Source organism: Pelodiscus sinensis, chromosome 7, assembly GCF_049634645.1.
Source record: "Pelodiscus sinensis isolate JC-2024 chromosome 7, ASM4963464v1, whole genome shotgun sequence".
NCBI classification, from domain to species: Eukaryota; Metazoa; Chordata; order Testudines; family Trionychidae; genus Pelodiscus; species Pelodiscus sinensis.
In genome coordinates, this window is record NC_134717.1 from 22,214,359 (window position 1) to 22,231,522 (window position 17,164).

General features: G+C 40.9%; 1 protein-coding gene across 10 annotated transcripts in view; it reads left to right on the forward strand.

Moving 5' to 3' along the window:
* The window catches only part of KYNU (kynureninase), a 105,334-nt gene that overhangs the window by 65,088 nt on the left and 23,082 nt on the right, over nt 1-17,164 (forward strand). Inside the window, exon 11 of one of the 10 annotated variants that reach the window (XM_025191032.2) lies at nt 792-3,296. The exons of 8 other annotated variants lie outside the window; for them this stretch is intronic. In XM_025191032.2, the coding sequence (XP_025046817.1) occupies nt 792-921 (130 nt within the window). In that variant the 3' untranslated portion in view covers nt 922-3,296. Of the gene's footprint in view, nt 1-791; nt 3,297-13,430; nt 13,563-17,164 lie in introns of those variants that run through there. One more of the 10 variants, XM_025191034.2, reaches the window with a different exon arrangement.

The window sequence follows — 17,164 nt, forward strand, 5'->3', positions numbered from 1 at the left end:
GAAACAAAAGTTCTCTTAATCCCTTTGAACTGTCTCATTGTATAGTGAGTCTGATTCTTGTCCATGGATACCAAGAGTTGGACAGCTTATGTGTTGGGGTTGGAGCCTGAGTGATTATAAGGCTTCTAGTAATAAAATCCCTTTGTAGTGTAAGGAGTGGGACTGGGACTCCAGCACTAGGTGATGTGAACAGCTGCATGCTTTGGAAGTTGTTAACTGGCTTGCTGTGGATGAACGTCCCCTCCCATTGTCCTCACGTGGGGAGTCCCTAGCAATCTCCTAGGAGATGAAAATGCCCTGGGGTTTGGGCTCCCCCTGAAGCGTGCAACCCACCCCCCAGGAAACCGCACAAGCTGCATTTCTGCGCACACCCCTAACAAGATGTGCAAGCTGCATTTACACGCGGACCCTACCCGGACAAAAAAAGAGTGGGGGCTGGCCAAAATTTTTTTTGCTTTGTGCGGCAAAAAACCTAGACCTGGCCCTGAATGTAAGACAGTATCAGAATTAAATCTGAGGAGATTTGCCTTCTTTCCCATGCTGAAATGAACTTAAGCAGTGAACCTCTTCTCTTAGCCTCAGAATTCCTATCTATAATATCAGGATGAAATGTATTGCTTACCCATGTGTGTCTGGAGACATCTCTTGTACCATAGAATTTTTGGATTTTATGTATGGTATTTTTATTTTATGTATGATTTTTGCCCTCTGACAACTTTACTCCTTTAAAGAAGTGACCTTGTATTGTAAGTGAGGGAAACATCCTATTTACAGCCCTTTTCCTTTACAAGGTCTCTCTTATCCTATGCTAATCAAAATCAAGACATTTCGTGGAGACTGTTGGATTTTGATGCAGTTGTGATGGGAAACATTGTTTACTGGCAGATCATCTTCCTGCTCAGAAGCCCACCAGCAAACTGACAAAAAACCAAGATTTCAGAAATGTTGGTATCTGAGCTCCCACTCTCCAGCTTCCCTACAGCTTGTCAGCCAGTCTGATGAGGATCCAAAAGCCTGGGTTCCCTGGCTCCTATGCCCATAAGATATTGTCTACAATGGAATTGCAGCCTCTCAGTTTCCCATCAGCCCAGCAGGCACAATAACAAGTGGCTGGAAGTCGGGAAGCCCTGGCTGGCTCCCAGGCTTGTGATGCCATGGTGTAACCCACACACATTTAGGGTATCTCTAGACTACAGGCTTTTTTCCAAAAATGTGGCCTTTTTTCAAAAAAAACTTCACCTGCATCTAGACTGCTGTCGTGTTCTTTTAAAATTAAATAAAAAGAATGCGGCAGTTTTTTCGACCATGGAAAACCTCATTTTACAAAGAAGAATGTCTTTTTTTGAAAGTGCTCTTTCGAAAAAAGGCATTATTGAATGCAAACAGCCTGGGTGCTCTTTCAAAAAAAGGCTCTTTTTCGAGTGATGAGCTCTTTCAAAAGAGGCTTGTAGTCTAGAAGTGGCCTATAGTGTGATTCACTGTCCCATGCAGTGGCACCTAGACCACAGCAACAGGTAAGGTCAAGAGACCTCTATAACGTAGGCTGAACGCTAGCTGGCTTTATAGGTCAAGCAGTAGGGGATCCTATACCAAGCTTCAGTGGTCCCAGGTTCAAATCTGCCCAGTGGTGGTTACAATAGCAGCCTCAGTTTCTAGGACTTCCAGAGTAGGCCACTAGATGACCTCATGGTGAGGTGGAAACACCAGAGCTTCTAGGTTTAACAGCCCCATTCCTTGTTGAATTTCCATTTCATAGCACATTTTGAAATTTTTGGGAGTTGTTCCAAATGGGAACCAAACCAAATTTAGAAATATCAAAATCTTGACAGAAAACCAAATTATTTTTCTTGATACAGCTCTAATCTTGACTGAATAGCCAGATAATGTCACACCTTTTATTGCAGTTCACCTGACCCAGAGGAGGGAGGGGGATGAAGATGTTATTTTACTCTATCTTTCTGTTGTCCCCCTCAACCTTAAGGGTGATTTGGCCCCTCATCTGTATTATAGTAGCCTTTGTATTGTTCGGTTTACAGCAGCTGTCCCACTGGCTGAGGATTTCCTAGAGCCCAGTACCTCCTTTCTGGGAAGGGACAATAAAAAGGGATGCAGGAAGGAAGTCAGTTGCAGTATACAAGAAGAAGCTTTAGTTGGTCCTTCAAACTACAGGACCTATGCTGCATGTTCTTAAGTGCCATCTAATGTCTGTTACCTTATCTATTTCCATATATACATCCGGTTCTCATTAGCTCCTCTCACATTTCAAAATGTGCTCTGGAATGGAAGTTCAAAAAGAATAGGAAGGCAATAGCACAAAGTCTGTTCCCTATATATAAATTCTATAAATTCTTTATGCTTCTGGAGTAGAACAAAGGGAATTTATCTTAGGGCACAACTGATTCTTCAGTATTAATTCCTATTCATCACTTTTTATATAGCACATAAAATTCATATTGGGTGGTCAAGGCCATATCCATCACCAACACACAAAGCAAAATTTACCGGAAAAACACATTCACTTATGTTCAATTTCTCCTGAACTATGAGTCCAATCTCCAAAGTTGCTTTTGTTAGGATCTTTATGATTGTTTGCAGCTTCATATAATTAAAAATATAGTTGATGGCTTCCTAAGTGGTTTTTTCTATGCCCAGTTCAATGGACTCTTAGTGCCGAGTGGTTTTTTGGGGGGCCACTACCACATTACAAATATTAATCAATGTATGTTGCCTTAATATACCTGAAAAATAAAATAAAATAAAATAAAATAAAATAAAATAAAATAAACCAATTTCTTCACATCACACACAAATGAAAGATATTCTTTAAGTCATGTAGGATAAGCAAAACATAAGAGAACTTCTAAAACTAGAGTGTGATGGGGTATACAAATCCCACGTTGGATAACAAGGGGTTAAGAAACTGATCTGAGTCCCACCTGCCTCTCCCTGCCATACATGTAGGAAATGCACCTGTAGGAGAAGACATTAAGAGCAGGGGAGAAGCTCATGCAGACCAGGAAAGAGAACAAACTTGCAGCTCTGGCAGGGGAGACTTGAGGGAAAGGCAGAATGTCTCCACGAGAATTGCCCAAAGGTCCCTAAGGGAAGGAAGAGCCTGCTAAAGACAACCTGAGAGGGAATACTGCACCAGGATGTGTTGTCGCCTGAGAGAGCAAGAGAACTATCACACTATGGGTGTGTCTAAACTACACCCCTCTGCCGACAGAGGGATGTAGATTAGGCACTTCAAAAGTGCAAATGATCCGGGATTTAAATATCCCGAGCTTCATTTGCATACTCACGTTCAGGCACTGTGCCAATCACGTGCCCTTTCGAAAGTGAAAGTAAAGTCTAACCATGGCTCTGCCGACAGCGAGGAGCTTTTTTGGCAGATCCTGTAGTCCTCATTTTAGGAGTACAGGATCTGGCGAAAAAGCTCCCCGCTGTTGGCAAAGCCGCGGCTAGACTTCACTTTCGAAAGGGTGCGTGATTGGCACAGCGCCCGAACATGAATATGCAATTGAAGCTTGGGATATTTAAATCCCAGGATCATTTTCACTTTCAAAGTGCTTGATTTGCATCCCTCTGCCGACAGAGGGATGCAGTCTGGAGGTAGCCGAAATGTAGCCACCAGAAGCTGCTTTGTGGAGAGCGGACACCCTTCATGCCTCTAAACTCAGATGATAACTTTACAGGAGCGTGAAAGAAAGTGTCCCAGAGAAAGAAGACTTAAGTATCCCGTGGCTGTCAGATCAATGACAGCCCTCCAAGGGTATTGGGTCAGATTTGGGTGGAGTGAGAGGGTGAAAGTTCCGTTACCAACAACATACTGCATTCATAGTTCTGAGCCCTAACCACTAGGTGATGCTCTCCTACCGATCAACTCCTGAGTATCTGTCATTATACCTACTGCAAATTTCAGGCTCTAACCAGAGGAATCAATGTTTACACCAAGTTTACCTTGTTCTAAGTACTTGTGATAGGTCAAGAAATTGAGCGCTGCTTGCTGGGTGCTTGTAGTCTCTACGGACTACTCATCCCTAATAAAAATGACAGCAATTATGGGCCATATTTGAAAAAAAAATAACAAACACCTCTGTGTCTTGAGACACATTTTGCTTCTTGTTACAAAGCAACAACAAAGAATAAAAGAGCAATTCTACTATAAAGAGGGATTTTAAAAATAATAATTTCCATAATGAACATGATCAGTTTCCAAGTAAAAAAGATTTTTTTCTAAGTTCTAGTCCCATGTTCCTTCCTTTTCTTGCATCATTATCAGTAATAAAAATTCTGCAACACAAATTTAGGCTCTGTGAAAGCTATCCCAACCCAACTTCCTTTTAAACACCTCTTTTGCAATGTATGACTCCAGTCAGTGGCCCAAACCCCACCTACTTTGGACTGATTCTTGCTGCAGTAAATCCAATCTGGACATAATTCATGAATTCTATTTGATAAAGGCTGTGATTTCAATATTCAAAACAACAAATACCTACAGGAATCATAACTCCCTGGATCTTTAAATTTTTATTTTATAGTTCAGTGAGACATATGCATTATTTAGAATTTCATCTAGCTACTGTTCCCTCGAAGATCCATTCAAGGGATTAAGGAGTGTGTGAATGGTTCACTAAATGTATCATCAAAATCAAAAACATCTGAATCTCTTTTAAACCAAAAGTCACAGTTCAGAAATATCTTTAGGCAGGAATGTTGCTTCATGTTTAATTTAATCTTGTTGAAACACCCTAGAAAAATTACCATGTTTCTTTTAAAAATACAGCATTGTCCAGGACTTATAGAAACACTGAGAAGTGTATTAATATCTCTATTATGAGTAAATTGGTTCTCTGTTTGATTTTTAATTTCTGGCATTAGGCAGGAGATCTAATTTCCTTTCAGTAAATGTTCTAACCTACTGCTGGCTGTACTCTCCTTTTTCATATATCTTATATTTGACTAGTAGAAGTGATCTATGAGTACTGTGATAATAGTAGCTCATGAGATGATTTAACTGTTTTTAATTCAACTTCATTAGCCTTGAAGGGGTTGTTTTTTGTAAAACCTTTTCTTAGGATTTAATTTAGGCTTTAGCACTTTTTGCAGTTTGATCATACCGTTTCTTCAGTCTGACCACTGTGAATTAAATTATCGCCCCTCATTGTGAATGCCTTAGAGGCTCTCCAAATTGTTCTGTGTGAATTCACCAAGCCCTGATTGGATTCCCAACATAATAGTCATTTCTCTTTCACATACTCTGATCGCAGAAACTTGTTTCCTGTTATAAACATGAACTTAATCTCTGTTTGTTTTGACCTGGAGCGATAATATGGATGGACATGTTCTGAGATTGGAATATTCCCCATTGACTGAGTCTAAAAGTCTAACAAGAAAAAAAATTAATCCAAGAGGAGAACACATGCACTCTTTATTTCCAAATACTTATCAACTGTAAATCACCTCACACTTGATTGACCAAACAGTCTAGGTTTTACATCAATGGAGTGATGTACTACTTGTTCCCTACTATTGTAACCCAATGCATTAAAATACCTGCTTACAACCAATTACTATTAATTAAATTAAAGTTCTTAAAACATAAAAGATATAAATAGAGTCCTTAGTTCAGTTTCACAGAAGAGATGGTGAGCATTAGAGTTGCAAAGAATCCTTCCTAGAATCAGTTCATTAGGGTATTGTACAATATCCAATATCAGGGTGATCCAAAATGGAACTGGAGACCTCATTTTTGTGACCCAAAGGCTCTCTTTCGAAAGAGAGCGTCTAGACTGCACGCGAAACTTTTGAAAAAGCAAGCCACTTTTTCGAAAGAAAGCAGCAAGTGAGTCTGGATGCTCTCTTTCTAAAAAGCCCTGTTTGCTTTCAAGAACGCCTTTTTTCAAAATAGCACTTTCAAAAAAAGGCGTTCTTCCTCGTGGAATTAGGTTTACCACCGTCGAAAGAAAAGCCACGTTCTTTCGATTTAATTTTGAAAGAACGCGGCTGCAGTCTAGACGCAGGTGAAGTTTTTTCGAAAAAAGGCTACTTTTTTCGAAAAAACCCCTGAGTCTGGACACAGCCAAACTTCCCCTGATGAAGCATAAGCAGATCAGATATGAAAGGATCTGAATGCAAGAGTTTTTATAAAGCTCTGTAGCCTTTTGACATTGCCTTGTGACAGCATACGGCCCTTGGGTAAACAATACGCAATTATCCTAGCTTTGAAGTACATTTCCAATTTCCTAAATATGCTGGTGATTAGCTAGCATAAAGTAATTACCCACCTTCAGCAGTGGTGCTGTAGGATTTTAGTAATGAGGATGCTGAAAGTTCGCTTTCTGACCCTCCTTCCCTCCCCCTCCAAAGCTGGGAGCAGGGCTCTATCTCTGGGAAGGGGGGACCTGACAAGGAGTAAGGGATGGAGGCCACAGTTGCAGGTGGACATGGAGCCAGGAGTGGAGTACCGCCCCACAAGTAGTGGCAAGAGCAGAGCTACAGGCATGGGGAAGGCACAGGGAGCAGAAAATGGGGCCAGGGGCAGGGCCCCAGACTAAATCCAGAGGCCAGAACCTGAGCCTCAGCTGAGGTGAGAGTGATGGTAAGTGGAATGTGGATGGTGGCAGGGTGCAGGACATAGGCACAGGGAACGGTGAGAAGGGCACAGGGCCAATGGCCCCACGTGAAACCTGGGGGTGCTGCAGCATTGCCCCCTGCATCCTGATTTTCCATTCTTATGATCTTCAGACATTTACAGATAATTGTCTACAAACTTCAAAGAGAAATAAGAACAAAATTATTACATTCACAGTTCATCTAACTGCTGACATCTTCTTTGTACTTCAGGCTAAAATAACCTGAATGTATGTTAGGAGTCCTAATGGGGGGGCCTATGTGTTTCAGTACTAGATCACATTACTTTCTACATACTGTACATGATGATCCCTGGTGTATTCCCTGTGTGAGTTATCCCATCTGTTGGTCTATGCAAGTACCCTAACTTTCCTTGTGACTCCAACTGAGGCAATAATAGGTGGTGTAAGAACCTTTAGACCTCTGACTTTAAGGTCAGAAGGGACCATTATGATCATCTAGTCTGACCCCCTGCACAGTGCAGGCCACAGAATCTCACCCACCCCCTCCTAGAATAGTCCTTTCACCTATATCTCAGATATTGAAGCCTTCAAATACTTTGAAGACCCCAAGATGCAGAGAATCCTTCAGCTGTGATCTGTACCCCATGCTACAGAGGAAGGCGAAAAACCTCCAGGGCCTCTGCCAATCTACCCTGGAGGAAAATTCCTTCCCGACCCCAAATATGATGATCAGCTAAACCCTAAGCATGTGGGTAAGACTCACCAGCCAGACACCCAGAAAGTTCTCTATAGTAACTCCTATCATCCCTCCATTGACCTATTTACCACTGATAACGAATGGTCAATTAGTTACCAAGATCATGTTATCTCATCAAACCGTCCCCTTGGAAGGCCGTTCCAGAACTTCACTCCTCTAATGGTTAGAAACCTTCATCTAATCTCAAGTCTAAACTTCCTACTAGCCAGCTTATATCCATTTGTTCTTGTGTCCACATTGGTATTAAGCTTAAATAATTCCTCTCCCTCCCTGGTATTTATCCCTCTAATATATTTAAAGAGTGCAATCATGTCTCCCCTCAGCCTTCTTTTGGTTAAGGTAAACAAGCCAAGCTCCCCGAGTCTCCTTTCATAAGACAGGTTTTCCATTCCTCGGATCATCCTAGTGGCCCTACTTTGTACCTGTTCCAGTTTGAATTCATCCTTCTTAAACATGGGAGATCAGAACTGCACACAGTATTCCAAATGGGGTCTCACCAATGCCTTGTATAATGGCACTAACACCTCCTTATCCCTACTGGAAATACCTCGCCTAATACATCCCAAGACCATATTAGCCTTTTTCACGGCCATGTCACAATGGCGGCTCATAGTCATCCTATAATTAACCAGGACTCTGAGGTCCTTCTCCTCCTCCATTACTTCCAACTGATGTGTCCCCAGCTTATAACTAAAATTTTTGTTATTAATCCCTAAATGCATAACCTTACACTTCTCACTATTAAATTTCATCCTATTGCTATAACTCCAATTTACAAGGTCATCCAGATCTTCCTGTATGATATCCCGAACCTTTTCTGAATTGGCAATCCCTCCCAACTTTGTGTCATCTGCAAATTTAATCAGGACACTTCCACTTTTGGTGCCAAGGTCAGCGATAAAAAGATTAAATAAAATTGTCCCCAAAACTGATCCCTGAGAAACTCCGCTAGTAACCTTCCTCCAACCTGACAGTTCACCTTTCAATATGACCCACTGTAGTCTCCCCTTTAACCAGTTGCTTATCCGCCTCTCAACTTTCATATTAATCCCTATCTTTTCCAATTTAACCAATATTTCCCCATGTGGTACTGTATAAAATGCCTTACTAAAGTTGAGGTAGATTAGATCCACTGCATTTCCTTTATCTAAAAAAACTGTTACTTTCTCAAAAAAGGAGATCAGGTTGGTTTGGCACGATCTACCTTTTGTAAAACCATGTTGTAATTTGTCCCAATTGCCATTAGCCTCAATGTCTCTAACTACTTTCTCCTTCAAAATTTTTTCCAAGATCTTGCATACTACAGATGTCAAACTAACAGGCCTATAGTTACCCGGGTCGCTTTTTTTCCCCTTTCTTAAAAATAGGAACTATATTAGCAATTCTCCAGTCAAATGGTACAACCCTTGAGTTTAGAGATTTATTAAAAAATTTTGCTAATGGACTTGCAGTTTCATGTGCCAGTTCCTTTAATATTCTTGGATGAAGATTATCTGGGCCCCCCGATTTACTCCCATTAAGCTGTTCAAGTTTGGCTTTTACCTTGGATAAGGTAATATCTACCTCCATATCCTTAGTCCCATTTGTTATGTTACCATTATCCCTAAGCTCTTCATTAGCCTCATTAAAGACTGAAGCAAAGTATTTGTTTAGATATTGGACCATTCCTAGATTATCCTTAACCTCCACTCCATCCTTAGCAATTAGCGGTCCTACTTCTTTTTTTGTTTTTTTCCTATTTATATGGCTATAAAACCTTTTAGTATTGGTTTTAATTCCATTTGCAAGGTCCAACTCTACCTGACTTTTAGCCTGTCTCACTTTGTCCCTACATGCTCTAACCTCAATAAGGTAGCTTTCTTTACTGATCCCTCCCATTTTCCACTCCTTGTATGCTTTCTGCTTTTTCTTAATCACCTCTCTGAGATGCTTGCTCATCCAGCTTGGTCTAACACAACTGCCTATAATTTTTTTCCCTTTTTTTGGGATACAGGCTTCTGACAACTTCTGAAACTTTAACTTAAAATAATTCCAGGCCTCGTCCACCTCAAGATCCATAATTTCTTTAGTCCAATCAAGTTCCCTAACTAATTTCCTTAATTTATTAAAGTTAGCTCTTTTAAAATAAAAAACCCTAGTCTCAGAGGGTATGTCTACACTACCCCCCTAGTTCGAAGTAGGGGGGTAATGTATGCATACCGAACTTGCTAATGAAGCCCGGGATTTGAATTTCCTGGGCTTCATTAGCATAAAGCCGGCGCCGCCATTTTTAAAAGCCGGCTAGTGTGAACCCCGTGCCGCGCAGCTATACGCGGCACGGACTAGATAGTTCGGATTAGGCTTCCTTCCATTTAATTTGAACTGAATTAGCTCATGATCACTCGAGCCAAGGTTGTCCCCTACAACCATTTCATCTATGAGGTCCTCGCTACTCACCAAAACCAAATCTAAAATAGCATCCCCCCTTGTTGAAGGAATTAATCAGCTATCACATTTAGGAAAATCTGAGCCCTATTATTATTATTAGCACTTGTTCTCCAGTCTATATCTGAAAAATTGAAATCTCCCATGATTACGCAGTTTCCATGAGTATTTACTTCATTAAAAACATTAAAGAGGTCTCTATCCATATCCAACTTGGATCGTGGTGGTCTGTAACACACCCCAAGCACTATCCCAGGGGAGGATCTGATAGTTTTCTTTCCCAATGTGATTTTTGCCCAAACAGACTCTGTCTTCTCCATTCCATCACTTTTTATTTCTTTACAATCTACCTCATCTTTGATATACAATGTGACTCCACCACCTTTTCCCTTATTTCGGTCTTTCCTAAACAGCACATACCCTTCAATACCTGTACTCCAGTCATGCCTAGTATTCCACCATGTTTCTGTTATTCCAATAATATCTGATTTCACTTCCTGGACCAATAGCTCTAGTTCCTCCTTTTTGTTACCTAGGCTCCTCGCATTGGTGTACAAACATCTTAATTTTTGCTGTTTGGCCTCACTCACATTCTTTACCCAATTTGGCATGGACGTTGTACCTCCAATATGACCTATTAGACTAGTATCCACCCTACCCTTCCTCATGTACATTCTCCTACCCCCAGCTATATCCTTTATTACTTCATTTTCCTCCCTCTCAGTGTTAAAATCCAGCGTAGAGATTACCTGGACATCTCCCAACCATCTCCTCCAAATTCCTAGTTTAAAGCTCTCTTAATCAGTTGAGCCAGCCTCCCTACTTAGGTGAAGTCCATCCCGAGAGAACAGTCCTCGTCCATAAATGCCTCCCAGTGACCATACATCCCAAAGCCCTCCTTATAGCACCATTGCCTAAGCCGTCTATTGATCATCGTAATCCTGTCACATCTTAGTTGCTCTTCTCTAGGAACAGGCAGAATCCCACTAAAGATCACCTGAGCCTCAATTTCCTTGAGCATCCTCCCCAGCCTAGCATAGTCTCCCTTAATTCGTTCCAGCGAAAATCTAGCCGTATCATTTGTTCCTACATGAAAGATGATCAATGAATTCCTTCCTGCTCCCTTAATAATCCTCTTCAACCTCAGTTCCACATCCCGTATCTTAGCACCTGGCAGACAGCACACCCTGCTATTCTCTGGATCAGCTCTCATTACAGGCCTATCTATTCTTCTCAGTAAGGAGTCCCCAAGCACGTAGACCTGCCTTTTCCTAGTGACAGTATGATTCTCTGGTCTATCTCTTGCTTCCTCTGGCTGCAAGTCCTTGCCATTCCTGTTTTCCCTTGTAATCCTCTTTAACCCATCCTGTATCCTTCTAATGCTCATTATTGGTGTTGTCTCCATTAACTCTTCCCCTTTATCTATGGGACTAGCCACTCTTCTCATCTTCCTTACCCTTCCATCTTCATTATCTTCCTGCTGTACCCCTTCTTCATTCTCCAGCTCCACATACCTGTTCTTGAGCTCTATTTTTCCTTCACTGACCCATCTTTTCCTCTGCCTGGTTCTCTTAGTCACATGCTTCCACTGTCCATTTTCTTCACCCAGCAGTCCACCCTCTGAGGCCCTTGATCCTACTTCAATCTGCATATCTAAGCTTTCCCCTTCAGCCACGTCATGCCTTTGCTCCATCATCTGCTCAACCCCCCTTCTAAACTCGACCAGAGTTTCCACCTGCATCTCCAGTCCTCGGATCTTTTCTTCCATCAGCTCTATCAGGCGGCACTTCATGCAAACAAAACTCCTTTCAGGTACCCCCTCCAGAATCATGTACATACCACAGCTACCACATCCAAACATCCACCTTGTGTTCTCTATTACTTGGGCCATGGCCACTACTGCCTCTGGGTATGTCTACACTACCACCCTAGTTCGGACTAGGGTGGTAATGTAGGCAACCGGAGTTGCAAATGAAGCCCGGGATTTGAATTTCCCGGGCTTCATTTGCATCTTGCCGGGCGCCGCCATTTTTAAATATCCACTAGTGCAGACTCAGTGCCGCGTGGCTACACGTGGCACGGACTAGATAGTTCGGACTAGGCTTCCTAGTCCGAACTACCATTACTCCTCATTTCGAACTACCTAGTCCAAACTACCTAGTCCTTGCCGTGTGTAGCCGCGCGGCACGGAGTCCGCACTAGCGGACATTTAAAAATGGCGGTGCCCGGCGAGATGCAAATGAAGCCCGGGAAATTCAAATCCCGGGCTCCATTTGCAACTCCGGTTACCTACATTACCACCCTAGTTTGAACTAGGGTGGTAGTGTAGACATACCCTCGGTGTTTTATCTACTCTCTCACCAAAATCCTATTAGTCCGGTGAACACAAAAACAAACCAAAACACCCCCTCCACAGCAAAAACAAACTCCAAACAAGTCCCAATATCCAGACTCCCCTTACAAACTCCCACTCAAAGTCCCCTGTTTATAGCTCTGTTTGCTGGCTCCTGTGCTGCTGCAGCTATCTATGCCACTGCCTGACTAGAAGATTACCTTTATAGGACCCGTAATCAGTGAAGCCCCTAATCATGGCTCAGCTTCTCTCCCAGCACACTACTCCTACAAGCCTCTACACATACAAACAATACAAATACAAAACCAAATACAAACTTCTCCTCCAACAGAACTCCCACTCAAACTCCCCTGTTTATAGCTCTGTTTGCTGGCTCCTGTGCCGCTGCAGCTATCTATGTGTTCTTACCTTTGACACCATTCTGAAAGACAAAATGAATTCAGTTGTAAATAGTTAATATTTTCAATAGTTCTTAATTTTGTTAGATCTAGTAGTTTTTAGGATCCTTTGCAGTTAAATTAAATTCTTCAAGATGTGTGGTCCCTATGTGTATTCCACTACTTCCTGTCCTTCCCTTTTGCTTTGGAGCTCATCTGATTCATGATGGAGAAGGAACTGAAGAGGTAATCAGTTCACATCACCTTTTATCACCATGACTGAAGACAGATGATAAAGCAGGGCACATTCACCAATACATTTACTTATAAAATGGGCAAAGGTTTGGTCCTGGAGAGAAAGGGGGATGGATCTTTTATATTTTTCTCCTTATCTGGCTTGCCTGCCTCTTGTTTTTTTCATCTTCTTAATCCATTTCAGAAACTAGGATTAAAAAAATCCAAGCATAAGTAAACTATATAAATCCAATAGTATAGCATTTGTATATTATCCACATAAGGCATCAGAAATTTCCAGAAAGGGATGTGATCTGACTAGTAAAGAGACACCGTTATATTCCATATGTAATGAAGTTTGAGGGTTTAGTATTTAGTATCAGTAATTGTACATTGTTATCTTCCTATTATATCACTTTCCCATGGATACTTAAAACGATTCCTCACAAAATATGCTGACAGATTGGTTAATAGAAGACTTTGTCCTGGGTTGTGAAAATCAGGCTATATTAACAGTGTATGCTTGTTTTCTGTATCACTGCTCAACAATTTCAGTTTTTTTCCTGCAAGAAGGCAAATGAACTGTATGTTTCTTCATGTTGTAAATTATAAATCAGTTGCATGATCATCTGGAACTTAGAAGCAAAGGTCAAAGATTTTTTTTGTATTTCTTCTATGTTCTTTAACAGGATCTTCTTTGATGTCTTCACTGCATATACATAGTGATCATTATATCCCACACTCTTGCATCATTAATGCAGCTACAAACGGAACAACTCAAGTTGTGAATGCCCAGCGCTTCTGTCTAACACACACAGATGTGAGAAAAAACTGAGTTAAATAAAAATACTTACTGAAGGGATTGTTCCCTGAGGTAATGTGCTTAAAAGAAATAGGAACAAATGAGAGGATGCTGTGCTTACATGGCATAATTTTCTCCTCCATAAATCTGCTGTCTTTGGCTCTTGATTTGTAAAATAGGAGAACATTTTGGGGTAAAACAAAACCAATGAAATATCCTTAGTGCCTTATTTGTGTTATAAAATTGAGCAAGTAACAGTGTGCATAAACCCAGTGTATTAAACATTTAAAATGTAGCTATTGTGTATAGCTCAGAAGGTAGTCAAAAGATCCCAAAATATTTTCTCTTCTCAGAACATTGGATTCCTGTTTTATTTCAGAGAAAATGGACAACATGTGCTTTCCCTTTTAAATTAATTATTTGTACTTAAAAACAAAACAAAATATTAACTCTAAGTAGGGTATCATTCACTAAAAACAAAAAAATACCATCCTAATGAACACTGCTTTTGGCATGCTCAGCAGTAAGTCTCTATGCCCATTTGATCTGTGAACTCAAATACCTCCTCACTCTTAGGGTACGTCTACACAGCAGTGTTATTTCAGAATAACTGACGTTATTACAAAATAATATAGTGCACGTCTACACTACAAACCTTTATTTTGAAATAATGTCAAGCTGGAGGACTTCTACACTGACTCCTGTAACCCTCATTTCACAAGAAGTAAGAGAAGTTGAAGGAAGAGTGTTCTTCCTTGGACTTCCTGCTGTGTAGACAGCACCAAAAGCCGAGTTAAGCTATTTTGACTTAAGCTATTCAAATGATGTAGCTGAAGTTGCTTTAGCCCTTCTGGGTAAATGTCCCCTTAGAGGTTATAAGTGCTGAAGCATATTAATAGGGCAATCTTGAGAAGCTGTGTGTTCTTCAGCTGTTTCTGGGATGTTAGCAGGCTAACAATCCAGTGCATATTAGAAGAACAAGTATACATTCAAAGCTGGTATGGCCATTCCAAATTGTGTGATAATGAAATGTGACCAACCTCCAGTCTGGTTCTACCTATATATGTAAAGAATAACATATGCAAATGTCCAGAAAAAGTCAGCTCTCAGTAGAGATTATTAAATCATATTTCCAGAACAAGTCCCTCCTCTAATCTAAAAAAGTATTTTTCTCATGCTTTTAAAACAGTTATGCCTGCTTTACAATACCTAGATATAATGCAGGTTAATTCTCCAGCTTGGCTGGAGACAAATTAATTTAAGTACAGGCAGATAAAATACCAAGGTTTTTGTCATTTCCCACATTTTGGTATTACAAGATTTGATAAAATCATGGCTCAGATTTAAAATAAAAAGTTATAAACTGGTGCCTTAGTATTCTGAAAACAGGAATGTTTGAATTAACTAATGCCTTTCAGAATATCCACTCTGTATGCAGAGTAGCTACTCTTTAATAAGAAATTTTACTACCTCATCTTACTGTGCAATTTTACAGCTTATTATTTTTACTATGCATTTATAAAGCCTCATATTTAGTATTTAACACCTCAGCTATTTCACATTATAATAGGCTGAATTTTAGCATACCATTGGAAGCTCTGATTTCAATTTTGTCATAGAAAATCATTAACTTTTAATTGCTAATTTATAAATTGTGTGTGTAGAAATGAAATCTCTTTGAATCTAATTGACATGTTGTTCATCAAATAAATTGACACTCATAGGAAAAATTGGATTGAGAGTTTGTTTGTTTGTTTGTTTGTTTGTTTGTTTGTTTGTTTGAAGAACCAGAATTGCATCTAAACACCCATAGAGTTTTAGAACAGCAAAAAGAAATGTCAACTTGTCAATGTTTCACTAATGATAAGGACAGGCAAAAAATAGTTTTTAAAAACATTTATAACAACTTTACAATTCATGGATTTCCATTGCCAAACTTTAGTAAGTTCCTGGAATTTCAGTTTCCAAATTCTAGGGTATGTCTACATTGCAGAGTTTTTCCGGAAAAATGGCTCTTTTCCTGGAAAAACTATACTTACGTCCACACGGCTATTGAGTTCTTTTGATAGAAAGTTGAAAGAATGGAGGGGATTTTTCGACACTGGTAAACCTCTTTCTATGAGGGAGAAGCCTTTTCCTGAAAAAAGTTTTTTTTTTTAAAAAAGGTGTATGTGGACACGGAAGAAGGTGTTTTTTCAAAAGAGGCCTCCAGGAAAAAACACAGGTGCCCTGGTGGCCACTCTGTCCACTCCATTTAGCCGTATGGAGTGGAAATCTATCAACCTCATGAAGAAACAAGTACAAACAGATATCATCTTTCTCTCCAAATGCAAATGGATGGACATTATACCAAATGGACTGAAGGTGAAAAATCCATTGCAATCAACATACTGCACAGACTACAGTGAGAGATTATGCCATATACTATCCAAAAAACTGAGGAACCACCTGATCAGCATCCTGTACAGCAAACAGGAAAACATCAAAAAAGAGCTCTCCAATCTGGAGTCTCTCATAAAACACCAACCTTCTGCACAAGTGGACTTTACTAAAATAAGACAGGAGATCTACATTACACACTTCACTTCTCTACAGAGGAAAAAGGACTGTAAGCTGTCTAAAATCCTACCTGCCACATGGGGACACAACAATGGTACCCCTAACTCACCCAGCAATATCGTCAATCTCTCCAACTACACACTCAGCTCGGCAGAAGAATCTGTTCTATCTCGGGGACTCTCTTTTTGCCCCACCACACCCACTAACATGATTCAGTTCTGCGGTGATCTGGAAGCCTACTTTCGCCGTCTCCGTCTCAAGGAATACTTCCAACACGACACTGAACAGTGCACTGACACACAGATACCTTCCCACCAACAGCACAAGAAGAAGAACTCCACATGGACTCCTCCTGAGGGCCGAAATGGCAGTCTGGACCTCTACATAGAATGCTTCCGCCGACGTGCACAGGCAGAAATTGTGGAAAAACAGCATCGCTTGCCTGGTAACCTCAGTCGTGCAGAACGCAATGCCATCCACAGCCTCCGGAACAACTCTGACATTATAATCAAAGAGGCTGACAAAGGAGGTGCTGTTGTCATCATGAACAGGCCTGACTACCTAAAGGAGGCTGCCAGACAACTCTCCAATACCAAATTCTACAGGCCACTTTCCTCAGATCCCACTAAGGAATACACTAAGAAACTGCACCATCTGCTCAGGACACTCCCTAAACAAACACAGGAACAAATCGACACACCTTTAGAGCCCCGACCAGGGTTGTTCTATCTATTACCCAAGATCCACAAACCTGGAAATCCCGGACGCCCCATCATCTCGGGCATTGGCACTCTTACTGAAGGACTGTCTGGCTATGTGGACTCTCTGCTCAGACCCTACGCCACCAGCACTCCCAGTTACCTTCGTGACACTACGGATTTCCTGAGAAAACTACAATGCATAGGTGATCTTCCTGAAAACACCATCCTAGCCACCATGGATGTAGAGGCTCTCTACACAAACATCCCACATGCAGATGGAGTACAAGCTGTCAGGAACAGTATTCCTGATGATGCCACAGCACAACTGGTGGCTGAACTCTGTGAATTTATCCTCACACAC